The 27,670-nt window shown below is 45.5% G+C and overlaps 1 protein-coding gene across 1 annotated transcript; it reads right to left on the bottom strand.

Annotated features, from left to right (window-relative positions):
- Positions 1–6,686: 6,686 nt before the first annotated feature.
- On the bottom strand, positions 6,687–27,278 carry T265_08800 (hypothetical protein; the record flags this gene model as incomplete). The annotated part of the gene is made up of 11 exons (XM_009174707.1): positions 6,687–6,976; positions 10,072–10,451; positions 11,199–11,247; positions 16,208–16,263; positions 17,943–18,180; positions 20,341–20,529; positions 20,576–20,842; positions 22,492–22,647; positions 24,479–24,739; positions 25,408–25,742; positions 27,224–27,278. 11 exons carry the CDS (start codon positions 27,276–27,278, stop codon positions 6,773–6,775), a joined length of 2,190 nt encoding a protein of 729 aa, XP_009172971.1.
- Positions 27,279–27,670: the final 392 nt, after the last annotated feature.

Raw genomic sequence — 27,670 nt, 5'->3', positions numbered from 1 at the left:
ACCTATATCGAAATCGGCTGCGCAGCTTAATAGATACGATTAACGAGGATCGTGATTGGCAAATAAATGTTCTATTTAAATTTTATTCTGATAAGATCACCTAGTTATGTGATTTATCTATTGTGGAAGTTTTCGTCTGCTCTGTGAGCTGAAACTACTGTATCAATCTGCAGTCCGGTCTCCCAGCTAACTGGAGAATGCTTACGTTTGCAACTTTGAGTGTCTTCGTCATCACACAAGTTCTTTCGGGACTGAATGTAAGGTTCCCACTCCGTCGGATGGTTATGAGTTCAAGTTAGTTTAAGACCGCCTATTTCCAAAGTTTGCATTTCAAAATGACTACGTTCGCAAAGTTATCTATCCAAGGATGAGCCAAACAGGCATAAAATCGGTGGAGTGATTCGGTCACAAACAAGAAGGCATTCTCTACCAATTGGAGAAAGCTGTGACCGATTGGCAGTTCATCTTTTCAGAAACGTCTGGAAAACAACCTGTCGGTTTATCGTTGTACGTCGTTTTGTTGTTGATACAACATCTAACGTACTGGTAAATAAATAGCCCACTTCGGACACTGTATTCTTTCTGGGTTGTGTGACAGTTAAGAATGATGAGGAATTTGACACTACTGCCTACTGGGTACAGGTGCAGGTCAGGCCATCTTAAAGCAATGTACGTTAGCGTTGCACCATCAATTTTTAGTCAGGTTTGGGCACTGCGTACCGAAGAAGTCGATTAACCAGTGGTTGAAAATGAAGGCAAAAGGGACTTCAATAAAATGACAATCCGCTGGTGCTGATTAGACAGTAATCAGGTCTCATTGTGGGGCGGATTGGCGTGACATTCGTTCCCGATAAGACAGAAGCAGCTCAGTTTATTCGAAACGACTGACGAAGGAAAACGTTATGCTCAGTGTTAGTGCCATTGGAAGATCGCTTCTGGATGGGAGGGAGAGGAGTTCTTACTGCTGAACCAGTAAACTTTCCACTATACTATATTATCACATTTGGGGTCGCATTGGAACAACTGAAAGTGAATTCCTCACGAATGCCGTGCCCAAGGGTGCGAAACGCTCACTGAACCAATTTTATTGGAAGGGAAAGTTAGCATCCGAGTCAACGAGCACAACAGCATCACTATTCATTTGAATATATCGAGCATTTAAAGTACACCTTAAATGTTTTTCCATTTTTCCCCTATCGATCAGTTTCTGGATGAAATTTGACTTGCGCTCGATCTTACTCAATGCGAGCACTAAGTGTGATGAAAAAAACATATGAATCATTGTTATCGAATACTTGGCTGCAAAAACTCAGGAACTCGCCAACCCAACAGTGAACGAAAATTCGTTGTGCAGCAGATTTCATTCACAGGCTCCAAACAGGGTGGAACGCCTAAGTGACTGGATAATTACCAGCGGCTGCTAAGATCGACTTATTACTCCATCACAGCTGAGTTGGTATGTCTAAATGAGTTTCTGTATAGCATTTACTAAGTGCCGCAGTCCACCTACAGAAATCGCGACTGTTTCATACTGACATGGAGAACGTTCGTGGCCTTTTCACATTATGGATTTTCATTCAAACCAACCGTATCGTATTGCTGTTCAGTCAATAACTGCCGCTAAATCACTGACTCCTGTCCAGAAGCGATGGCTCAGGTATGTTCAGCGTGTGCTGATGGATTAGTGTTACCACACACTCAAATCGCTATGCACTCCGGCGCAGAGTAGAAATTGACTAGAGGTCAATTAGATGACAGCACAAACTCAACCTTGTGTGGACAGAGAGGCGTGGTGCAATCAGAAGTATCAGTGAATAGGACAGGCCAATGTGGTTCGGCATGCACAGAAGTTGCCCCTGTTACTCCGCAAACCGGGACCTAAAAGGCCTTCCGTTAGCTGGCTGATCAAATATAGTATTGGAAACGTAATTCATGATAAATATCAGCCTCTAGAACGCTGGGGCAATAGACCCAACAGCACTTTGTTGACCTATTTGCCCATTGGCTGTTTCTTTCATTCGACCCGCTCATGGTTTTGGGCTGCCTACTCTCTTCCTTTATTTCAACATTGCCACCGACTTTATCATGAAATGTACACTTCAAGAGATAATGAATGTAGGTATCGAAATCATGACTGGATATAGGTTAATGAACTTGCGTTATGTGGGCAATATCTTTTTACTGCTTGAAGATCATTAGTTAACTCAAAGTACTTTAAACAGATGGTGAAGCGGTCACATATTTTGGCATGCACTTTACACGGTTTTACTTCAGGACTCCTCAGCTTTTGCTCCTCTGAAACCTGAGTTTGTTTATTGGTTTATATATGTTGGCTGCACAAGCCGCAGTCGTGTCCTAATAAATAAGAGTTATGCACGAATGAAAAAAGTTGCGGGCCGAACTGTGTCAGGGAAAAGTATTTTTCTGAAACTAAATACTGGTGCAAACAAAGCAACTGTAAGAGCTGTTCTGCTTCATGTTTGTGAGGTTTGGTCCATCCGATCCGAAGACCCGAGACATCTTCGAAATTTCGACCACTGGTGTCTCTGCAACATAGCAAGAGTTGGCTGGTTGTGGTGAGTATACAATGAATTGTTGCGTAAGCCCATGTATTACGCATGCCTAGCCACCGCATACTCATGAAAATGTTGCATGCGGTTCTAACCACTGCTGACAAACTGCTCAAGAGAGGTAGATCATGAAGTGAGAATGCAAAACGGAAGGGTTTACAGTGAGACCAGGTGGTTTGGAACATTCGCTCCTTCAGGGCTGAGGTTCACGTGATCTTGCTCTCAGGTGATTGAAAAGCCTGAAGGACATAGCTCCCAGCCGACCCTGGTGGTGTGCACGCGGCCCTTTCCTAACCGGATTGTCTAGCTAACGTTTGCCCTGAGTTTGCGCTGGCCCATGTCTTGACTAGTTCGAAAAGGAAGCTGGTGGCACCTAATCTCCATATTATGCTCAGATTTATTTACTTTAACGCTATTCAAAGTTGTAGGCACCCTATTCTTGATGGTCTCCCTCAAGGGTTTCTTCTACTTTCTCATCACCTTTCACTAAGGCTTTCTTCTGTCACGGCAGTATCGCAGTTGGGCGCGTGTATTACTGGCGTATTGCTGTCAGTAATAATAATAATATCTGCGATCTAGTGGCAACATGAGTCTGTATGGACTACCAAGGCGCGTCGTTGATAAGAAGAATCGGGGCATCGCTGAACAACGGCACATTTGACTTGCTACACTCTCATTACCACACCTGTCGCGAAGCAAACGCCCTGAGCTGCGTGATCACTAAAGAAAATCGGAAGGTGGAAATTGGAATTTTGTGGAATTTGGTCAAAAGTGTGTGCGATAGTCGTATTTTGGTTAATACGAGTAAATGCCTTAGCAGCTGTAAACCAAGCGACTGTCCACATTATCTATCCAGGATCATTCATAGTAGTTAGAATCCCATAAACACTGCCCATCGTGAGCGCGTCTTACTGAGTTCTAAATCAGACGGATTACGCATCTAATTCACCTGTTTACCACCCACCTGTGTACCAAATCTTATAGCCTACGTACCAGTGTGACCGGGAGCTTGATCATTGTTCACAAAAATAGCCGTCGAAGAACATATTATTATTCGTTTTCGTCCTCATCGGTATTTCGAGTCTGAATCTTTACGGTGCACTTCGAATTCTCCACTTATCCTAATTAGTGTTAAGAATTCACGCACTGAACCTCGGTCAAATTAGAAAAATTTATTGCATTCTATCCATAAAGAGGTTGTAGGTACCTGAACGCGTTCATAAGCCACGTGGCATCTAGCTTGATGCCCATCGGCGAAGACATTTATCATTTTGACTTTGTCTGTGCCGCACGCAGAACGAGTTTTCGGGCCCATTGGCAATTCTCTGAGGATGACAAATCTCGATGACAAATCAGCGCTGTTTTTGAGGCTGGAAATGTGACGCTTCCGCCTCACAAAACTCTTGGTTATTGATCAACTCATCGCAAACTTATTGGAAGAAACCTAAAGTTGATATCGTCCTAAGGATACCGAAAGCCCTGAAAGAATCCCAAACCTTCTGCCACTGGAAGCTGTTTCCGAACCGTATATCACAAATATGGTATGGAAGAAAAGAGCCATTCGGGAGCGGAAACTCTGAGGAGTAATCTACTCTGCAGCTCAACTACTGTGGACACTGCTCGCCGTTATACCGAGGTAATTAGAACGAGAAGCTGATGCAACGTACAAAGCTTTGCAAATTTCATCAAGATTTTCGGGAATGTCTTGAAATGATATCCACCCCCGGTTAATAGTTTCTCCTAAACAGGAAACAACTGCAGTAAAAGACCACTTTCCAGTAGGGGCCTACTTTTGGAAGGTTACTTTACTTAGATGAACTTGATATATTGTGATCTAAATAACGATATTTCAACTTTTCAACTTTAAGAGGTGAATCATGACAAAAGCAGTCAAATGGTTCATTTTTTGAACCAGACTATGAAAAACACTGGCGTCGCTCGTTCTCTCAGGTTTAGCGCCATGTCCGGTGACTGCGAGCATACTTTCAAGCAGTTTAGAAAAGATTAATGACCACGTCAAGTTTCAGTGTAAAAAAATTAACTCGTAAATCGAAAATTAGGAAAATATTTGGCTTTGGGGTTGATGTTGTAACAAGACCGCCGTGACTAGTCCTCAGAAACGATTTCGGAAAGTGTGCTAAACGTCAACAATTCTGTGTTGTTGAATTTTCATATCCGTTCGCCCTTAAACCGACTTCATTCATGAAATGTTTTCACGTTTTCACGAACTTTAATTAGTCCGATTTGTAAGGTGACCTAACTTGCTTACCAGAATAGACTGGCGACTTGAGTACTTCAAGCGTCAGGTCAACAGGGAGCGGACGATGCCAATCAAAACTATAGATTTTCCACACATTCAGAAAGATAGTGAATGACTTCCACGCGAGTTTTGCATTCATGCCTGTCGAGAACACTTTGCTCTCATATCAATTCCCATATCACGTGGCATCGTTCGAAGCTTTTAGGTAGGAATGTCATTCATTGACTTCGTCACTGGCAGTAGATTGTCCAGCTGCGTAATGCTTCACGCCAAAGCTGGAATAACTAAACTCCTTCCTGTCCATCATTAGACCCTATCGGCGATGCATCCACTCAACACCGTGGTTCGAACTCTGATATTCAAGTTACCCGGATTTTTGTTATCACTTAGGGTAATTCATATTAATTCCTTCTCAGACTACCCGGTGCATACGCGTCGATGTTACCCACGTATTGTGCCTATGCGGTTGTGTTCACAGACTGACCAACGCACATGATGGTTCTATTCATGATTCAGTGTCCAGCCAGAGGCCACCAGTAGGCGACCTATTCTGGGTACAGGACAAAACGCAGTTGATGTGAACTCACCAGAATGGTTGCTCCAGGGTAGAAGGATGACTTTTCAAACGCAAATGACGTGAGCACGAATCCTACAAATCCCGCAACCACCACCAACACAATACACTTGTCGATTAGTTAGAACACTCTCCGGATAAAGATACGATCCTCTTCAAGGGAACATTCATGAGAACAAGAAGTTAGGCTATGCATCCCATTAACTTTCACATTTCCCCTTCGAACTTTGATCTTTAAGGTCACTTGTGACAGCAGTTGACTTTACAATTTCCTGACCTAATTCACCCTCGCCCCAGTTTTCCACCACAGTTCCATTTAGTTTCTCTGAGCTGAGTCATCCCAATTCTAATTCGTCATACCTACCTGAACACCAAGGTCGACATCGATTGGAATGCAATACAAATCTGCGACGTTGTCGTCACCTGCAGTGACGACTCGAGGAGTCTAATTCACCAAACCCAACTCCTGAATGTTTGCACGCAAGTGTCACCATATATAAAGATAGATAGCATTTGGTTTGTTGAATACTCTTAAAGTCTGGCGAAGCGCTTCAGACGAAAATATTGCGTTACGCTAAACAGACGGAAAATCCTAAGTGGTGTAGTAACCATTTTGTCTGCATGTGATATGTATCCGACGCGTTTTGCCTCCATTGTATAGCTTGCTTGTTTCACCATAACCAACCCCAAGGGAACTATTACAACCGCCAACATACATGTTTCAGTCACACAGCAACTGTTTCAGACCAGCCTCTTATACTAGAAATGAACAAAAGTCGCTCACCACTGGTACTCATACGAAGTGTACCGCTGCTGCCTACCTAACTCACCCACTTAACTGAATACAGAAGCTAAAGTTATGCGCCCGCCGCCTAATGATCACACTGATACTTTTGGTACCGTTGAAAGAGCAATTGCTACAGCTTTTCATTGACGGCCAAGCTGACTAAAGAGTAATTCACAGGCTGGGTCACTTTTTCTCCCCAACTACCGACTAAAAGCGGTGTCCCCGGTGGTGTCACTTTTCCTATTTTTGTACGCAACGTATGGGTCCACCCCTGGCTTTATCTTGTGCAGGTCCGGTGACGACATCGTGGCTGGCTGGGGCTATCGAGTATCTGGAACACATCTACACATTTATTGTTATAAGCTCTACTGAAGGAAGGTATTCGCTGATCAATAAAGTAGATCAGAAAAAGATGGGGACTCTGTGTAAAGCCACTTAGTTTTTGTGGGTAATGACCGTCCCCCTTCGTATTAAAATAAAACACAGTAAATAAGGCAGAAAAACACTTTATAGTCTGGAAAGAAGTTAACAAATGCATATGACGTTTGTGTTCCTAGCAATTCAATCAAAACTACTGAGATCTATTGTTGAGCCTCTTGAGCCAGTTGACGAAAGGCAGACAATGCAGCTTCATGACGAGCGTCCTCCAGGGTACGGCCTGAAGCTCGAACGACAATCCCGTGAATAGGGTCGGCGGTGGCACCGTGGGGATCAACTGTGGCCGGTGACAAACTGCCGCCAATCGATAAAACTGTGTTGTACTGATAAGCCTCCGGTGACCGTTCCTGTAAAGCAACAGGGGTTGAAATTAGGGCCAAGAAGACCAAGATAGAATGGATGAAAGTGTAAAAAAATAAGAAAACGTAAAACTCCGCCAAGTCAGAAATGGTTTTCGGATATGTAGCAGAGGCTCAAATAGGTCGAAAACAGGTCCAGTTGAAAAAAAGCAACCCGAGGCGAGATGGTCGACGTATCTATCGCTCTTCAATAAAAAATAGACTATACTGAGAAATAAAGGGATCGAAGGAATCTATTTTGGGGTCTATTATACAAAGCGAAGTTAACCCATCCTGAAAAGGAACGAGCTATTACAAAGTCATATAGACCTACAAATGCAGCCTGCAATCAGTAACTGGCAGGTCACATGAACCGAGGCTGCGTGGCTCCAGGACATGTGAGGTCATCATAACCACCCTCATAGACAGTATGACATCAGTGATACTTCGCTGCCTTACAGCAGTGATTCATTTGAAAGCCCTATTGTGAAGAAAAGAACAAAGTTGGATAGATAAGGGACTTAGCGCTACCTTACTACAGTCATTCCTGGATGCCTACACATCCGAACACTCAGCCAGGCAATCTGGTTAGAAATTGGCAACAATAACGCCACCGAAATCGATTAGCAGCCTTCAATCAGGCAGTACCTTTCTGGAAGGGAGGCAACACTGACAGCACTCAGACTTCTCGTAATCCCTTTCATACCCGTCTACTAGGTCACCTTGGCTTCCTGTGTTCACCAGACTTCACGGTTCGTTCGCACGTTCACTTTCACTTGACATCTGACGATCGTCACGTCAAGTTAGGTTCAGGACCGGAGGGGATATCTCTCCGAGACTTATGCTCGAGATTTAAACCACCATTCGATTTGATATCCGGTGCTTGAGTGAGCCTGGTGGCGACGTACCACAGGCAAAACTCCCAGGCAATCTCATCCTAGTAAGAATTCAAATCTGAACGTGGACCGTTCGGTTGAGACTCTAGAAGACGATTCTGGTAAGTTCGTCCAACATCCGTGTCTACCAGTCTTTCAGTTGCCGGGTGATTTTCCCTCATCTCACGCGGCCCTCGAAAATGAAGCGAGAAGCGGTTCCAGATAAGTGCGTGGTCGGAATCTACAGATGCATTCCAAGACGACCGGCAGTCAGTTAATGGTCCGTGCCATCGGTAACTGATTGCGATGCGATCAATGTGAGTTCGTACCGAGACGTCTTTGGATGATACCATGTAACCAGACGACTACGGCTATTTCGGAAGTTTCTACTGCATAAAAACTGTCTGAGATTATTACACAGCTGTAGCGCCGTTTCGGTGCCCAACTGCCATGCCACCAAAAGGCTAGTATACTGCCCAGTCGCCCAAACCTAGACAGGGGAACTCAAGAGGCAGAGGTCGGATCAACATACAGCTGAGGCAATCGTTCACCATTGTCCTTACGTATCGGGTCCAATCCGTGCCGACATCCTAATTGAGCCTCAGATTGTCCAAGCATGTACACTTGTGCATTCGGATCTCCGGAAACCACAACAATAGCTGAGCATCTAGCTCACTGCAACAAAGCATTCAGGATGTCGCAAAACATGCATTTGACAGCGTCAGAGTAAGCAAACACGATAAACAGACATCGATCAACTTCCCGCTTGTGAGACTCCCTCACTGACAATGCCAGACGAACCGCACAGAGGCGACTATCAACGGGTATACAGTGAGTCGAAGATCCTTCCACCAGGTGACTTGGGACGATAACAATCCCTGCACATCCGACCACGGCAGAATCTGGATCGCCAGAGTTGCGCAACCGGAAACGAGTGGAAAGTGATAGGGCGGTCAGGTAAACCACTGTGACTGCGCTTTGAATTCTTGTTTCTGATACACAGCACATATCATGCCAAGCGAGTACAGTGTGAGAGCAAGAACAGCTTGTTGACCTGCTTGCTTCGGAGTGTGGACATTGAAGGCGGCCAGGCTTGATGATTAATTTTAGGATGCCTGAGGATTTCGTGCCGGGTCGCGCGCAGATGTTGCTTGCAAAACCGATGCGGGACGAACGGTTTCATCAGTCGTAAGTGCTGGACCCACAATGAGAATGTTATTGGTGGGGTGGGGGAGGGGGACGAAATAGTATGTGAAAGAGGAAGAAGGGAAGCGTTAGCAGTATCATGATTTTGCTTACCCACCCTGTTTTCTGCAGCGAGTAAGGTGACCCGGTTGATGCCACAGCGCGACGGCCAATATGACATGAATGTGTTGTTCGACGTGAGTATCATGGTTGTACGTGAGCTTGGAAACCTTCGGGGCGCCCACAGCTGGGTAGTAGGACAATTAGTGTCCACAACCAAGTTCCTCGTCTAGAAAGCCTGACGTTAATGTAGCAGTGTTTGGTTGGGGATGCAGGTACATTGCCATTTTCACGGAACACGTCGCCACACGTATTCCAACCCCAAACCTGGAGGACCAGGAGACCGTGTGTTTCAGACCTCTAACCACTGACCAACCTGGTATGAGAGACTGTGAATGTCGCGCAGATAACCCCCTCAATGAGTTACGGAGATACACAAATCGTCACCCACAATAAGCCCCAGTCACTTGGTGATCGTGAAGGTGTCAGCCTAACTTTGACGGAAGTAGTATCCGGAAGACCGCCGGTTAGAATGGTGCTCAGGACCCGTATTACCCAACAGCGGTTCAAATATGGTAGTCAACACTGGACCCGCAACAAGAGATTGGTACATACTGCGATGTGACGATTTGTTCACCTCCACAACTCACTCATCCATACTGGGAAGTGTACATGTGATACTCAGAGGTTGTTGGGCGAGATGGCTCAAGTGGTCAGACTGCGAATTTACTAACCGGAAGGTCCGTGGTTCGAACTGGACTTCCCCTGTCTAGGCTTGGGCAACCTGGCAGCACCCCAGCCCTCGTGCTTCCTCTAGATGACATGGCAGTTAGGCACCGAAAGGGTGCAGTCAGAAGTTCTAGTTTTATTCTATGCACCGTTTCAGACCTGTCAATAATAGTAAACGCGACCAAAAAAACATCAAGGTAACGACTTTTCCAAACAAAAAGGGATTTCGTTGGTGTCTCAGTCGAAGATACCTACCGAGCCGTTCAAACTGGATGGTGGTGCTTGATCCACAAACTGACAAGGAACTCGTAAACGTTGACAAAGTGATATAAGCAGACGCGCGGCTGTGGGCGAACTGGAAGATTTCAGTGAACTAGCACTGATTGACTTTGTGGTCAAAAACACTTCTTCCAAGTAGAACACAGCCAGTTGGGCTAGTAGACGAAGATTGGAGCGCGAAGGAATTGGAGCTGCTGTGTCTGCCGACTGCATTGAGGTTAATTCGGTGATACACATGGGGTCGGATGAGGAGTTGGAAATCACCACAGCGCAGGTGTCGCGGTTGGCCAGATCTGAGCAACTTCGTGTTCGTCGTAGAGACCAACATCGACCAATAGTTTGGGCTTCCTTGGATTCTAGATGGGGAGAGAAGGAACATCAGGTGGGAGAGGTTCTTTCAATTGTTGTACATTTTGGTGGAGGCTCCAAGGCATACGTTGACTGAAGTTGGTCAAGCTAATTCACGGACCTACGGCAAGTCAAGACTAGAATGTAATGACAAACCTCCACAAACAAATCCACAAACCTCCACACAAGAACTCGCGTCACCTTGAGCACCACATTATAGAAGCGAAAGTTAACAATAGGGGCGAGATGGCTCAGTGGTAACAGCACGAATTTGCTGACCGGAAGGTCCGTGCTTCGAACCCGACCTCTGACTCTCGACTTACCATGTCTAGGTTTGGGCCACCGGGCAGTATCCCGGTCCTCGTGATTCCTTCTTGTAGCATGGCAGCTAGGCACCGAAAGGGTGCTACAACTGAACGACGCCATGAATACCCTGTTGCGGCGAGCAACGACAATGGCAAATTTTCAGCCATCCATCGCTTCCGATTACGACCCGCCTTCAGAATCTCTTTGAGGTTGTAATACTAGTCAAAGGCTAAGTTCAAATAGTCTATCCTGTCAGTCAGCAAGTGATGCCCTAAACGAGGGTGCAACTGCTACACCAGCCTCATCGATCTTACGCACAAGCGTGGGTCAAATAGATGAACTTCACACGCCGATACCTGCACCACCTTCAGCAAGGGTTCTCCGAGCACATACGTCGTTTCATCACAGCCAAAAATAGAGAGAAAACATGCAACAACGCCAAGACTTACCTGACCAATGTCCGATTGGCGTATTGCTGAAGAAATCAGATGTAACATCCTGTTGTGAGTAGGAAAAAGGCAACGATATAAAAGAAGTCAATATGAGTAGGGAGTGAGACAACTCATGATGAGAGGATCACAAGCTTGACCTGATACTAACCACGAGGCTGCTGATTACTTTTCGAGGCAATCTTATAGTGTTGAGTATAGAAGAATTTGGCATAAAGTTCCAACTGAAGCATAAAACAGCATTTGTGCAGCATGTTCAGGTGAAAACCATTATAAGCAAGAGAACCAGGTGATATTCAGTTTAGTTTCTTATTAATACCAAGCTGATTTGCAAATAAGCGTATAACTCCAGTTACGTACAATTTTGTATTTACGTGAGAAATAAGGTTGGTGGAAATTCAGAACTAAGCCACAAGGGTAGTGAAACCGGCAGTGGGCTGCCGAATAGTTTTTAACACTCTTATATAGCTTCGGTATCTTGAATATCGTTCCAAGTGCAACATTAGACTGCCTTTGTGGAGCATATTTAGTTGAAGATAATCATTGGCTTACATCCATTTGAGTCTCCCGTTAACAGCAAACTTCGGTAACGAGCAATCCCACGAGCTGTCGTTAGTCGATGAACGACGGTTGAGACTGGCGTCGAGCTACCCTTTATTCAGATCCACGATAATCAAATTGAGAGGATTGATTTTTAGTTGCCTCACTGTAGCACATGATTTAGAACTCTTGTCTTGACGGATTTACCGAGAACGAGGCCTTCTAACAATGAGTCATTTTGATGAAACCAATACTAAGGAATTCAATTCATTTTTCGAACGGCGCAGTTGGCAGTGGTATTCGGTATCACAGTCTATCCGACCGCTTCACTTATTACATCTGGCGGTAGTCTATCAATCTTCACAAGGTCGGCTATCTCCGTGTCGGATAACACAAGTAAACTTGTGCCATAGCAGTTGAGCACTTATGCACAAAACGGTGAATACTAAGCTGGTCTCATCAACCATATTCCTCCATCGTAACTGCACGAACACCAAAGGAGGCACATCGTGGCGGCATCACAAACTTTGATAATTCGATGCGTGAACTATCCGATTGAGTGCACTTATATATTCTGGCAACCGAATGGAACACCTAACCACTTCATGCGCATCGCGCTCCTTGCCTATCCATTTTCACTCCACTCATCCTCCATGCACACTCATGAAGGTTCAAATGACATAAAAGACTATGCCTCTAGCATCACAGCAAATAACCTCATTAGGATCAGTCTCTCCTTCTCCCTCCTTCGGCATGTGACGTGGTTGGTGGAAGGTATGCGACTTGATCACATACTCACAAACTGTTTTGATTTGTATGGTGTATAAAGAAGAACTCGTCTCAGTAGGTTCGACCATTCGTTTGTTCTCTTTCACCCTACACTCTCCTTCTGACTGTCGTCCTTTTATCTGAAGGGTGAACCTCGAACCTCATACGACCGGAACGCGAACGATAATGTGCGTACGTACAGTGAGCATCCTTTGGGGCCGAGCAAACAGATAAAAGAGGGTCGGTGTTAACACAATCCTAGGAGTAGGTAGTTATCACACGTGGGCAGGTGGACGCCTCCAAATTAAGGGTTGGTGCTCGTCGTGCAATCTCTGCACACTTCAGGGATTAAGTATCCATATTACTTAACTGACTTGAGCTTAGTACAGGTTGACGATGAATTGGCTCAAATCAGGGTAAAACGAAATAGATCTGTCCCAAAGTTGACGCTGATTCACATGCTAGAATTCACACCCTAACCGAATCGTGCGTAAAATAAAAGGAAAGATCTGCTATGTGGCCTTGAGGTAAAACACCTGTACCTGAACAGAACACAGAGGTACACCTGCGAATGCAACCTAAACAACCTCTGGGAAGCTAAAAGTAGAGAAGCAATGGCTGCACACCAAAAATGAAGACAGTTAGTAATAGGAGAACCAGCCCCAAACGTAAATGGACTACACAACTGCCAATGGAATAACGTTTTTCGATGAGACAGATTTACTTGGTTGTTCTTGAACTGCCTCTGACAGACAAGTTCTACTTTTAGCATCACTTTTTGGCCCGCCTGGAACTTTCCAGACTTTAGAGCTTTAGAAACAGCCCTTTTTCGGCTGCTTATGCCCTGCATGTACGGATCAGTGTTCAATAGATCACCTGATTCACACACTCATTGGCTTTCTGGTTTGGCTAAGCGCATCAGGCTATCAAGCGGCTATCCAGACTAGGGTTCACGGTATTAAGGCATTCAGAAAACTGTGTCCCACAACAGGTAGAAAAAGACGACAGCAGACTGACGTTTACCACAGAATGAGATTCTGATATCGTCTTCCAAAGCGAGGAAGTGCTGGATGACTTCGACTTCGATGAACGGTTCGATCGGCTGAAAAGCAAAGAGTGAGCGTCTCTCATTGAAACCGATCAAGCAATGAATTGGGCGAGTACCTAACCAAAAAACATGACCATGAATCATGATGCTCTAATAATCACTGATATGTTGACGGATTAAGTGACAAATGGTGCATAATGCGATCCACCAAATAAATGAACCACCATCCAGGACGATACTTACTATTTATTTCCCTTCTACGAAGAGTAAGAGGGAAACATAAGTAGCAGTACTACAGTAATCTATGTGTGGTTGGGATTAGCTCCAGTTACGCGTTATTACTTTTTTGCTCAACTCCTACTTGTGAACTGGGAAATCTGCTTGAACTACTACACAAGGCGCTATGGTACCATCTAAAGTCCTTGAAAGTAAAAGAATAAAAGTGTTAGCAAGAACTGCATTAGTATCGAAGGCACACCCGGATAAATATCTGAGCTAACTGAATGAACGCAGCCAAGTCCACTGCAGATAAACTTACCGAGAACCCATCTCGCAATACCTAATTGGACAGGTCAGTCGATCGGATGTCAATCGTTCAGCTGAACGCTCCTTCGGTTCATAAATGCCATGCCACCCGAAGGAAGCAAGGGGGCTGAGGTACTGCCAGGGTGCCCAAGCCGACACAGGAATATTCGAGGTTCCGAGGTTGGTTTCGAACCATAGACCTTCGGGTTAGCAAGTTCGCGCCCAAACCACTGAGCCACTCGATCAGATGTGTCACAGAGAGATTTTTGGATATGCTTACAAGCATTGGTTTACTTATGACAACATTAATTGATTTATACGACATCCAGTACATTAAAATAGCATTCATTAGCTAATACTCATAGTGAAGGCCAATGATCCCTTAATTGACAGTTTCAGGCTGTTGACTAAAAAGTACGCGCCGGACGGCTGTGAATTCAAATTGGAATGTGGGATTCTAGTCCATCTGCTTGTGGACAACTTTCACTACTACTAACAGTAAAGGTAGTATATCCTGTTTTCGTTGAAACAAGATTAAGCATGCGGACATGCGAGAACTTGAACCCAGATCGTCAAAACAGAAGACCACGGTGCCACCCAACGGGAAGAAAGGAAGCGTTCAGCCATTAGCCGGAAGGTCGCAGGTTAGATACTGTCTGATTTTCGTGAGACGCTTATTGCTGACGACTCCCAAAAAGGATGAAACAGCTTTCCAGCATAGATGGGGTTGGATGAGAGGACAGAATCTCAATTGGGAAAGACATTGGCCAACCATTTGCTCAATTTGATAAACAGCTACTAACCCAATAAACGTTTAAGGAAACCTGCCCCTTCTGATTATTTCCATTCGAATTAGTCCAATCGCGAATTAGGGTATAGCTTGAGAACAGTGAAATTCGGGCATAAACAAATGTGGGAGTTTCATCCCGATTCTATTGTTCCACTAATCTCTGCACCGAAACCGCTGAATAAAAAAAACCTACCTACAGGGAATACTTGATCCAGTCCCTTCGATTTCGTTATCAACAAGTTTACTGGTACTATGGCAATTGATGAATGATTTATCATCAATCATTGAAGCGCACTGCACGCTCAAGTACTGAGAGAATGCCTTGCCGAACGAGGGTTCTACCAACTAGCTCCTGAGCTGCAGAATACACCCATGCCCCGAAAATTCACAGATGCTTTGCCACACATCTACTTAATGAATTAACAGTTGGCATTTGTTGGCGCATTAGTGAGCCTTACTGATTAAATTCCGCAGCGATGTTGCTGTCATCCATATACCAAAAGGGTATTGGTGTGGAACTCCCAGGTGTCTCTTTGTTCACACTAAAAAAGATATGGAATACGAAAAGTAAAAACGGAATCCTATATTGAGACAGATCAATAATAAGTATAAAGACGAATAACGATAGATGACCCGTATGACCCGGTTTTAGCAGTAGGTTGGGTCGACTTGGAACATCCACCTTCGTCGTCACGCAGACAGACATTTGAACAGGTTGGCCCGTAAAATTTATGCAACGAGTACCGAATAGATGTATCATCCTCGATCATCGGCGGTCAAGTGTTGCATAATTAATTTTTCGATCACGAAAATAACCATCCTCGCAGTAGCCCCTGTCTTCGTACATAAAGTTTGGATAACTCAAACCCAAATTATGATGACTAGGATCATTCTTCCGTCGCTCTCCATCCGACTGATTAATCAGTAGACTCGTAAAAAGAGTTGCACTCCACCCCGATGATCTTATTTCCTGCTACTGTGCGAAGAAAAAAGGATCCCAACTGCACAAGTATACAGGACAAATGACAAGGAAAACACATACCACGATTGGTGACCGAATACTCTGAATGAACACCGAGGAACCGGGCGGTCCAATATCAACACATCATGCGTACAACTAAATTCCACGTGTCGTTGCTGAAACGATACGAAGAGCAGGAAGAGAGGTGACGAAAGTTGAAGCCAATATTTGATGTTTGTCGACGAACAATGACGAGGCTAAACAAGCAAATGCGGACTTTCGCATGAACCGATCACCAAATGACTGGTGCGATGTAGCGACAGCATAACAATGGAACGTAACTGACACTGTGTATAAAAACACCGGAAGAAACAAACCTGAGAATAGCTTTTAACGGATGGAACGCCGTCAGCGACGTCCTGGGAAGATGGATCTGGAGAACAACACAATAGAGATCGTTAGGACCAAGTCGGGCAGTGCAAGTCAAAATTGGAGACATTTATCAAAACGGTAAGGCCAATCAAATGTACTGTTTCCGAGAAGGACTCTTAGAAAAATTGGGGTGAAAAAGAGTCCGCTGGAGAGTACGCTGACTCGTGCGTAATATGGACTGAGAAAAGCGGGACGCCTATTTAGTATAAGAAGCGGAACAGTTGATTTCAGCCAGGTTTGGATACTGGTTAGATTGGTTGTCAAACGGAGAAAAAAAGCCATACGAAATAAGCTAGTTCATAAGACCGGGGAAACAACGAAAGGAGCGAGAATCAGTTTGTTTCCAAATGGATAGTACAAACTGCGGGACGAAGCCGTCACTAGATCGACCGAGACGCTCCACTTGTTCATCAAGGAATACAAAAGAGGCGTAAAAATCTAAGCCGTATTATTGGGTTGAGTAGGGATGTGCTCGGATCCCGAAAAGCTCATTTACACGTGTCCCTTCGTTCGTAGTAGGACTCAATAGGTTAGCGTAGAAAGAAACGACGCGCGATCACTGATTAGAGATTTCACGCTGCGGATTATAGGAACGCTTGCTGACCGGTCTGTACAGCTGATTTGCTCGGTCCCAATAGGTATCAAAAGCCTCTCGGGGTTCAGTTTTTCAGGGCCTAATTATACCATCGTCATAACTTTCGGTAGATCTATCGAGAGCCCACCGAGGATAGATGGTTGTTCATCAAAAGTAAGACTACCTAAATAAGTAAACCGTTGGTTGAAACAGTTTCCATCTGACCCAAAGCGTCTGGTTTCGTATGAACTCATTTCTACGTAGACCACAAGGGAGTCAGAAACCAGCTGACTATAAGTAGTATGAGGGATAAGGTAAGTGGACAATGTGGTAGCAACCGTTTTATAGGACAAGAGATGGCTTACTGATGAAAAAATCTTTGGCTTGACCCCACTTTGCACTTTTTGGTTGCTGTAGCCTATTCGGACATTATTCGGATATTATGGTTGTCTTCGATTGTTATTCCGGTTGCCTGGTACTGTGTGTCAAAAGGTGTCCCAATTAGAGCCAAAGGAAAGTGGGAAGAAGCTAGTTGCATGGGTCATGGTAGTCTTCTCCATAACGGTTAATGATAGGAAAGCATGGCAAGTTATTTTTGGCGAACACCAGAGAGAAACTCACCCCCGTAATGACGATGTCACCTCGATTGGTGAGGAAACGTTTGCAATTCAACTACCAAGCTCGGCGAACAGCCAACAACCAAGCAGCACACCCAAGGTACCTATATTCCACAGCTTCACCAGCAAAACAGAGCCAGTGACTACCCTAGTATATGCTCGCAGTGATACGGAGGAGTAACAAGCAGTTAACTCATTGGCAGACAGATGTAAAAATATTCCAGGACGGGGCTAACATGACCCTCCGAGTAATTTGTATAGGAGGGAAGCCGTCATCGACCAATATCAGCGGTCGTTTCAACCCGGGTCGCTTGATCTGTGTAGCATAGCTATTAAGTCTTCCTCTTCTTCGAAACGGGCTTTACATACAATTGTGTTACGAATGTACGGGAGCGAAGAATTAATTTTGCTGACATGGATGATCATAATGAGCCGACGAATCTCCAAGTGGAATTCTCATGAGTACGAAAAAACCATGACAACAGATACCGTGACAAGAGGGGAGGGAAGAAATTGGAGAAGAGTTTGAAGCGCCTCCCTCTGTATAAACATCTTCCGGAGTGTGTTGTACCGAGCTGCAGTAAGTAGAACGTAACGCGCTTTGAACTTGTGGAGAATTCGGACGTTGGAAACCCAAGGCTTCCAGCATAACTTCGGCAGCCATTCTCCTCGCTAGACGCTTATTCCTCCCACGTGGTCCGACAGTCTGACGAGTACCAACCCGGACCTGGGAATAAACAACCACACCATTGAGTTCAGTGCGCAAGGGCGTTATGGTTATAGCAAAGAGGCAACCGCGAGTGTGAAAACAAAAGTGGTGTTCGACTGATATAGAAATAGATCAATTTATATAAATAAAGCCCTACTATTAGGACGAAACGGGAGGGCTGTTACCACCAACAATAACAGTGGTGAACATACACCTCAAAACACTCACTCAGACAATCAGAACGGAAGCACCATGAACGTCATTGACATCAACTAGCGGACACATATTGCACTGTCTCGTCCACCCATATAGACGATAGGACAGAGGGACCTCGTCCTATAAAAGGGATCTCATCGACAGCACCCACACGTTTCACAACCTCTGACAGCCCCTTCTGCATTTCATAAATTGCCAGCTAGTCTGCTCAGCATCATGAATTCGTCATGAAAAAAACGCCCTCAACGGTAGACGACCATTCGGTACACGGGGCACATGACCGAGTTGGTGAGGCCTAAAGGTTAACACACAATTCATAAGCTAGGTAGCTGCTTTCTTTCTCTTTAGACATACGTCCTGTCGCTTTCCTTCTTACACCGTCAAGTTTTCCCTCTTCTACCCTATCCCACCCGAATTTGAATACACTCTTCGCAGGTTCCAGAACCATGACTGACCATATTACTCGCCATGCGTCACACTTAGCTGCCGCCTCCGTACGTCCGACCTCAGCAACAACCCCAAACAAGTAGAAGTCTGTTTTCAAACCCCGAATACCTGTCTACGTAGCTGCCTTTAATGTTCACAGCACAACAGTTGACTCTTGCTCGCACGGTGAATTCCCTTTGCACTGATGTGTACTGTCTGTTAGAACCAAGGATACAGGACACAAGTACTGTGATCGAATGACCAACAAGGATACAGGACACAAGTACTGTGATCGAACTGATGACCCGATCGCTCTCTTCTAGGTTCCGGCTGTGAACCTGTGGTGATCTGTTGGCCACTGTAACCCAATATATCAGGGTGGGTGTTGTATTGGGTGACCGAGCGCAAGCATCTGTACTTGAATGAATACCCGTTGACAGTCGACTCTGCGCCGTTCGTTTGGCAGAAGATGGGGTCCATCGTACCGTTTTTGTGTCTGCTTATGCTCCAACTGACTGTAGCTCTGAGTTTTTAGCGACCTAGGTCATATTTTACAGCGGACTAAAAGCCCAGACATTGTTGTGGTTTCTGGTGACATGGACGCCCAGGTGGACAGACCAAGCGCCGCTGGGGCACGACTGGGTGGTCGTCTTGGACTGGACATAAAATGCACCGACAACCGAGATCGCCTGCTTCAGATGTGTGCGAAATACGGACTGTTTCTTTGCAGTACAACTTTCGTGAAGGGCGAGAATCGCTTGACAATGTGGTGGCCGACAAACGAACTGACCCTGAATCCAAATAGACCACATCGTCGTCAAATGTCGGCGGCGAGGTTCGATCACTGCTTGCCGCTCCATCTGGAACACCGGCGTAGACTCCGACCATGCATTTGCAGACCGTTACCTTTCATTGCCTTTTTCAGGTCGAAGCAATGTACGCACTAAATAGCGGAACACGTCTGTATGCTCGGTACCGTCAAAGGCAGTCCCACCTCAGGACTGCTGTTTCCCACCTCCAAACAATCAATACAGTACCACCTAGGCCTTCTGTGGAATGATAGCTGTACAGATTGCAACGACCGAAACAATTAGGACTGCGTTTTTTTCACTAAAACACATATCATGAACAGATCACACAGGACAGCTTACATCCATGGATTCATCCTACCTCCCAGGCGACTACCCCATGTGGTTGGGCTAACGTATCGTTACGTAGCTGTCAAATCGATGCTGCTGAGTAAAGATAAAGGTTGGCGGAATACCAAAGCTTCTTATTCCAGTGAGTAACATGTACTCACTGTAGTAGGAAACAATCATCCCGGAATGCATAGCTGTCCTAATTTTTTATGTGACAGCTGGACACAATGAAACTCTAAAAGCTTCCACTGCTTTCTTCAAAAGTCGGACGGCAACAACAGAAGCGAAATCGCCTGCCAACTTTGACGAGATCTGCCAAACACAGGATATCCGTTCTACGACACCCACTGTGTTACCTGGATACGTTTGTTCACAGATTAGTGGACAGGTGACTTACCTCATAAGCGAATTCAGGTGGTACATGGTGTGAAGTCATGCGTCCGCCGGGAGATGTCGAGAGAGATGTACCGTCGTGGACCAACACATACACCGGTCGACCAAGTGCCTGCGCTAAGCAGAAGTAGTCCAGCCGCTGAACCGGATTCACATCTTGACCATAGGCTGGATTGGTGCGGTCCACCTTGAACTGAGATCTAGCCTAAAACAAGTATGTGATTCGGTGGCTGGCTTACCTTGGTCGGTGGATTCTTCGACCTGGGCTTCATAAACGGATGTCTGCTAGGGAACGGGCTTGGGTAGCTTTGGTATTCCGGTTTATCATGCACTGTTTGCTGAATCAGGCGGTCAATCATCAGTTTGGCTGCACTAGTTCGGGCCATGACCTTCGACTTTCCAATGCACTCAACCGTCCCGAGGGACGGTACTGAACAGATACACTGATAAAATGCCTTTGCTGTACAAGTCTCATCCAATGTATCGTCCATGGGAGTCCAGAATGTCTGTGAATAGCAGTCACCGTGTTGAAGATATGTCATGAACTGATATGATTGTTCTTGAGGCATAAACAAACTGAACTACCCCGAAGTATAACAGTGACTGATCATGCAAACAGTAGTAAAGTAAATGAGTGAAAAGCGAACCAGAAATGAGCGGGAACGAGTGAGATTTGAAAGTTAGACACTGTACTCACGAACTTGAGGCTTTTGTATTGAAAAGAGATAATAATCGAAGAAATCCAAGTGAAATAAAACTGCTCCCAAAGTCGAACAAACAGCTTGATCAGATAAGCTTTTTTAATGGAGAGCTGTAAGAAGTTTTCAACCAGTCCCCAAAAGATTATACGAACCCCAATCACAGATCTCACAATCGCACCGTTCTAATCTACTCCGGTGTCCGCTCATTGTAAGTCACAATGGAGTTAATGTGGGGTCCGGAAAAGTCACCCGTATGCGTAAAGTATTTGTTGTGCATGTGCGATCCAAACTATCTTTGAATGAATCATTAGTGAGCACCAAAACGGTAGCGCACTACCAACGAGTTTTAAAAAATCTTAGAACGCGCACACTTCTGTTTTTTTCTTGCTCTGATTGTCACAGCCAACAGGAAACAACGAGTACCCCTTGATTGTCAGACTTCTTTTGGCATGCGCCTCGCACCTTCAAAGTGCAAAGTCATTCTCTAGAACGTGCCATCTGCCGACATACCCCTTACAATTCAAGGAGAACCACTGGGGATTGTGGAAAACTTTACATACCTCGGTAGTTGTATTAGCTCTGACGGAAGTGTGTCTGATGAAGTCAGTGCAAGAATCTCAAAGGCTCGAATCACGTTTGCTAATTTGCGTCACTTGTGGCGTCAAAAAACATCTCACTGGATCTTAGGGGCGTGTGTACCAAGCTACAGTAACGGCTGTGTTATTGTATGGATGCGAGACATGGCCTCTGCTGGTAGAGGATGTGAGGTGTCTTCAGGTTTTCGACCATCGATGCCTCAGAAGCGTGACTGGTTGTGAATGGCGTCGGCGTGTCAGTAACGAGGTGATTAGAAAACGGGTATTTGGTTGTGCTGCAGGCACCGGGAAAACATCCAGCATCATCGACTGCGGTGGCTCGGTCATGTGATACGCATGCCGAAGCACCGTCTACCGAGACGAGTATTGTTCTCCGTGCCTCCTTCAGGATGGCGAAAACCGCGAGGTGGACAGCACATGACTTGGCAGAAAGGTGTGAAAGAGATCACGAAGAGTTTGGGTGTTGTTGGTATTATACGCCTTCCAGGATGGGGTCCCCGTGACCCCGTCTGTGCTTGGCTGGAGACGTTGCAAGAAATTGCGGCTACTCGATGTCAGTGGCTTTCGTGCTGTCAGTTTCTTTCAAGGTTGTCTGATTGAGCGGTTGGAGGTGTAGGCACCTCAGAATGCTTGGCATAGGCCATCACGAAGTCCCCTCCCTCACCCACTATTTTTCTCTTCTTTTCACCCTAGGGCAGTGAGGCATCAGTGCCAACACTGATGTTGCTGTCTCTGATGATGATGATGACGATGGTGATGATGATTGTCAAGCTAATCATCAAACAGGCTTGAAGTGTTCATTACCAGAGAAACCCGCGTCTCTAAGGGCGTCGTCTCACAGTGATAGATGCAACTTACTCTAAATAGGGGTCGTTCGTGATGAAGACCGACCAACAGTTGTAATTTCCAGATAGGATCGGTGGGACGTATATGCAATCGCTGACCAAGTTGAGAAGGACGATGGTGTTCAGAGTTCACAAACGTCGCAGATGAAGTCAAGATACGACGTATGGCCTGAAGGGAAAAAAGTCGCACGTATTACGCAGCCAAGGCACTGTAATAAAAACATAGAAAGAGCTCAAAGGTCTCAGCCGGATAGAGACTCCCTAAACAGGAGCACATTTTTCTCCGGAATATTTTAGGATGCGGAACCCAGTGTCACTGAAATGATAACGCCATGAACTAGATCAAAATACCTAAGTAAACTGACCATCATCAGGCTAAGAAGACTATCTAGCACGCTGTTAAAGCAATGAGCAAGTTCTGAGTCCGTTTATCGGGAGTGAACTCTCATCAAATGGACAACAATGCAGGAATGAAAACTGACGCTCAACTGCCAAACAACTAAAGAAGAAGAAGGGTTTGACGAAAAGAAAGGGTAGGATGTTGCTTATTACAAAAACCCCTAGGTATCTAGGCCAACAGCAAGGTGCCTGTACCCCAAAAAAATCATTGAAGCAGATACACTCGAGCATTACATTGGAGCAGGATATCATCATCCGACAAAGCGCCCTCTAAGTTTCATCAAACAGAGACCCAGATCGGAAAGAGAGAAGAGTGTCAGCTCGGCAGCCCGGTTAGGAAGTGATAGCAGGATTGCCACCAATTAGAATCGGTAACCACGCGCATTGAAAATCACGTGGTTTCGACTTAGGAGTCGTTCAGCTGTAACACCCTTCCGGTGCCAAGCTGCCATGCCACCCCAAGGAAGGACGAGAACTGAGATACTGCAGGTTGCCCAAGCCTAGACGGGAGAAGTCGAGAAGCAGAAGTCGGGTTCGAACCACGGACCTTTTGGTCGGTAAATTCGTGCTCTAACCACCTGAGCCATCACTACTCAGGAAGGCGTAAAGAACCTCCCAAAGTACGTAATTTGATAAAAGTAGCCCTCATTTCGCGCTGCCATAACATGTCCCCTCTACAGAGAGCCTTTATCAACAAGGGGTTGGATTGGAAAACGCAGAATTCTTTGGTAAATGCGGTAAAATCAGAACATGTCCAAATGCATGTGTTGCTCCAACGGGGCAGACCTTGTAACACGTACGCACTCCGGCCAAAAATGCAAACCAAAAGTGAAACGTAACTAGTACTAGGGCAACTTCGCCAGTTGACTGCAATGAACTAGTGAGTGTAAAGGTTAACCGCTCCCTGGGAGTAGATGGACAAAGTGGTTGGAGCGCGAACTTACTGACCGAAAGGTCCGTGGTTCGAACCCAACTTATGCCTCTCGACGTTCCCTGTCTAGGCTTGGGCGACCTGGCAGTATCCCAGCCCCCGTGCCTCCTTCGTGTGGCATGGCAGTTAGGCACCGAAAGGGTGCTACAGCCGAACGATTGTTTAACCGCTCCATTCATTATCAACAAGGACAGCAACATCAGAGTTGACACTGATGCTTCGCTGCCGTACAACCGCTCCCTTGGGTGTGAATGCACGTGGAAAAAATACCCTGTGGGTAAGGAAAGGTTTTCTGTCAACAGAGGTTAGAGGGATTACTCCGTGCTTCACACCAAATGTTTCGAAAATCACTTGAGCCATACCACAATAAACAGACCACATGCCATTTCTTAGAAACGTCTTCTGTCCTTCCTCCGTGCAGATTCCACCATCTCTATTTTTCACCTTGTCTTTTTTTCACATTAGAAAGCCCTTACGTGCACTTTGCTGTCCCACCGGCTCCCATTATCGATTATCCGAAACTTCTGTAATCATCATTACTCGCTAGATTCGTTATATGGTTCCTGCTACTAATAAAGTGACAGCAGTGGAGTAACACGATTGTTTAAACTCGAACACAACGTGGTCAACCGACGACAAAGCAGAGATACACACACATGGAGAAACTGACCTTCAAAGCGGCCACAGACGCCTCCTGTTCGGCTCCTGTGACAGAGGTGCTCTCACCCACATATTGCCTTCCCACCATTTCCAGGGCCACGCGGTACATGGCAACAGAAGCCTTCTGGTCACACGTAGCTGTTGAAGTTGGGGATCCGTGAAGCTTAAGGAACCTGACAGGAACATTGATCACCCTTGCTAATTCCAGAATATCGTTGCGAGGACCACGTGCACTGGGTACATCATCTATGAGATTCCGGAAACATTGGCACTGAAATAAAGGCAGATCATCAGAACACGTTTTAGAAAACAGCCGCTTCCAGAATGTGCCTGGCTGACGAAGTAACAAAATAGGAACGAACTAAGGTGAATGAATGCGGAAACTTTGCTTAGGACAAAGTCAAACTAAAGAGAAACCACGCGTTTGGATTTAGTTTAAATGTGCGCAAATGAGCTCCAGATAGTTGAGCAGTTCAGGTGTAGAACCTGAGGGTTTGTAGTTCGAAACCACCCCTAGGTTTTAGATTGCTCCTGTCTGTGCTTGGTCAAACTGACAGTATCTCAGTTTCCGTCCGTCCTTCGAGCCTCACGACAGATATGTTATGAAAGGGTATTGTAGCTATAGCACTACTATGAGCAGTGCTGGTTCGGTGCATAAGGACTAAGTTCTCGAACCCGATTCACTTACATTGGGAGTCGGAGTAGGTTTTATCATTTTTAAACTCATTACAATATATGAACCAAGGTTGTCAATAAGATACACGGAGAGGTAGTGATAGATTGATCTGAAGGGTATGACAGTACCAACGGAGATGTAACCAACACAGTGAACCCTACTAGGATGAAAACCCTGTTTCCAGTGAAAATCCGGGCTAGCCACATTACTCTCACGTAATATCTATTCTGAACAAAGTGTTTAAAGTGCATTATGACACCAACCTTTTCATCCAACGCGCGGGGTCGTTGGCGGCGCCCATTATTAGCAAGAAGGGATTTAAAAAAGGGAGAGTTTTCTAGCACCGTAGTGGCCACGGACTGCTTCGCAGCCTGGATATTCCTGCCCACGGCTTCAAACACTTCCGGTTGTAGAGAGTCCTCAGTGAAAATGGTCAACTTGACGAGAAACATCCGACTGTGAGGAGCACCATATTCATCAACCAGATTCCAACTTATTCGGACGTGGTGCCTACGAGCTAATTTGTGAAACAGCGACAAAGGGGTTTCCGAGATCTCCTTGACTGTTGTCAATAGCGAGGCTTTCGACATAGGCCGTGCTGAAACGGGGATGAAATAGCTATGAAACCCAGAACAAATAGAAGGTAGCTGGAATGAGAACATCATCAATTTCTGTTTGGATATCACCCAACCTAAACCTGTCACCTTGTCCCGGTGGTCACGCTTCTGCGCTGCAACAGTTCTGCCGGCCATACTGGCTAAAACTCAATTCCTAGAGGCCAAACGATGCCGGGAAGGCCAACACGGAACAGCCCGACGAAGAACAGCGAGTGCCCGTAGTGCGAGTAATCGTATTACGAGGCGGTCTGGAGGTGAAGTCGTACTGTCCCTTGCTATAGGAGTGTGAAAACAATAAGTCGATTGCTCTAGGCGACGAGGATGTCCACATCCATGGAAGCAGCGATGCTGTCTCCACCAAGGAAGGATAATTTAGAAAAGATAGACCCAGAAAACCGCACACTCCGATCGCTCAACGGTTGATCGTGACCACCGGTGCATTACTCAGTACGGTCGAGATACTTTTAAAACCGAAGAGTCCGGTTGTACGGGGGCCAGTCGACCCTAATAACCGAACATAACATCACCTGGATGGATGTGTCATGTGCAGTACAGGGCCCAAACGAAGGCATGCTCTGATTGGTCAGAATACCAGGCAATCTGGATCGAGCAACTTTGACTCGACGCTTCTCGCCCCCTCACGGTGATTCTAACACGACGTTGTGGAACACTTTGTGATTACCCTATAAATACAGATGTAATGATTTTCATTTTGTCTCCACAAAGGGCTGTCTAGAGCTACCGTGCAGGAATCCAAAGGACCGGTCCAGAGCTGCACGATCGTCCATCAAGACACAACAGCTGGCGACAACCCGAACCCACTATGTCAATTTCGGCAGAGCAACTCCAACTAATTTTACAGCAACAACAGTAGCAGTTCGAAGAAGCTCAAATGAGGCTTGTTGGATCTCTGATGCGCAGCATGTCGGTGAATGCGAGAAAGACGGTAGAGCCTCCGTCTTCTTCCACAGATACTGCTGCCAGCTCGAGTACTGAATTCAATTTAGCTGCTGAATCTGGACGAACTTTCAAAAGTTGATTCAAGAAATATGAAGGCATGTTTCAACCCGACAATGCTCATTTTCATGATGCCGTGGCGTTTTATCCCTTCATTGCGCTTCCATTATATCACTGCGTATTTCGTCAATTGCGTAATGGTTTTTTTGCATGAACACAAAAAACTACAAAGCCGAGCACTTGTACAATTTAACGCAATACAGACGTGGTCGCCGCTGGCTATTCGCACAATGGGATTGATTTCTCTAAATCAACGGCATTTTCAGACTTGCCACTTCATAGTGTAGAATGTCCATATATAATGCATACGCTCCTGTATTATTGAAAATCATTTACTATGGTGATTTGTTTAAGTGAGCGAATGCTCAAGGTCAATAAACACCACTCCTTGTGAATAAGTTGCCTGATGATAAAAAATCGCTAATTATGGAAAACGTTGACTCACTTACAATAAACGTAACTTTCAGGTAGTTTTCAACCGGAAGAAATTTCCTCAACATTCAGGAATCTTATTGGCCTTTGGAGATGCAAAATATGCGTAGATGCATTCGTGCAAACACATTTTGGTCGATGCTTCCTGTTGCCAGTAAAAAATTCCGTAGTGCACGTTGATTATTTGCTAAAGTCTTGCAAGTTTGGAGGCAAAAACCAGAGTTTTCCATTATAGGTTGTGAATTGTGCTAGGAAGACCTGGAACTACATCGACTGGGAACATGGAACATACGTCGATCATAGCGGACAGCTGAACGAACCTAACCGACGCACACGACTAACATGTGGCTATGGGTACACGATGCTCACCCATCCACCTGTAACGGAGAAAAGGCTCAAAATTGGTCTTGAAATTTTGAGATTGGTCGTTTTGAAGTTTACATATGTCCTTCTGGGAGGC

The sequence above is a fragment of the Opisthorchis viverrini genome (assembly GCF_000715545.1).
Source record: "Opisthorchis viverrini unplaced genomic scaffold opera_v5_240, whole genome shotgun sequence".
NCBI classification, from domain to species: domain Eukaryota; kingdom Metazoa; phylum Platyhelminthes; class Trematoda; order Opisthorchiida; family Opisthorchiidae; genus Opisthorchis; species Opisthorchis viverrini.
Note: the sequence above shows the minus strand (reverse complement) of the source record. Positions and strands in the feature narration are given on the sequence as shown.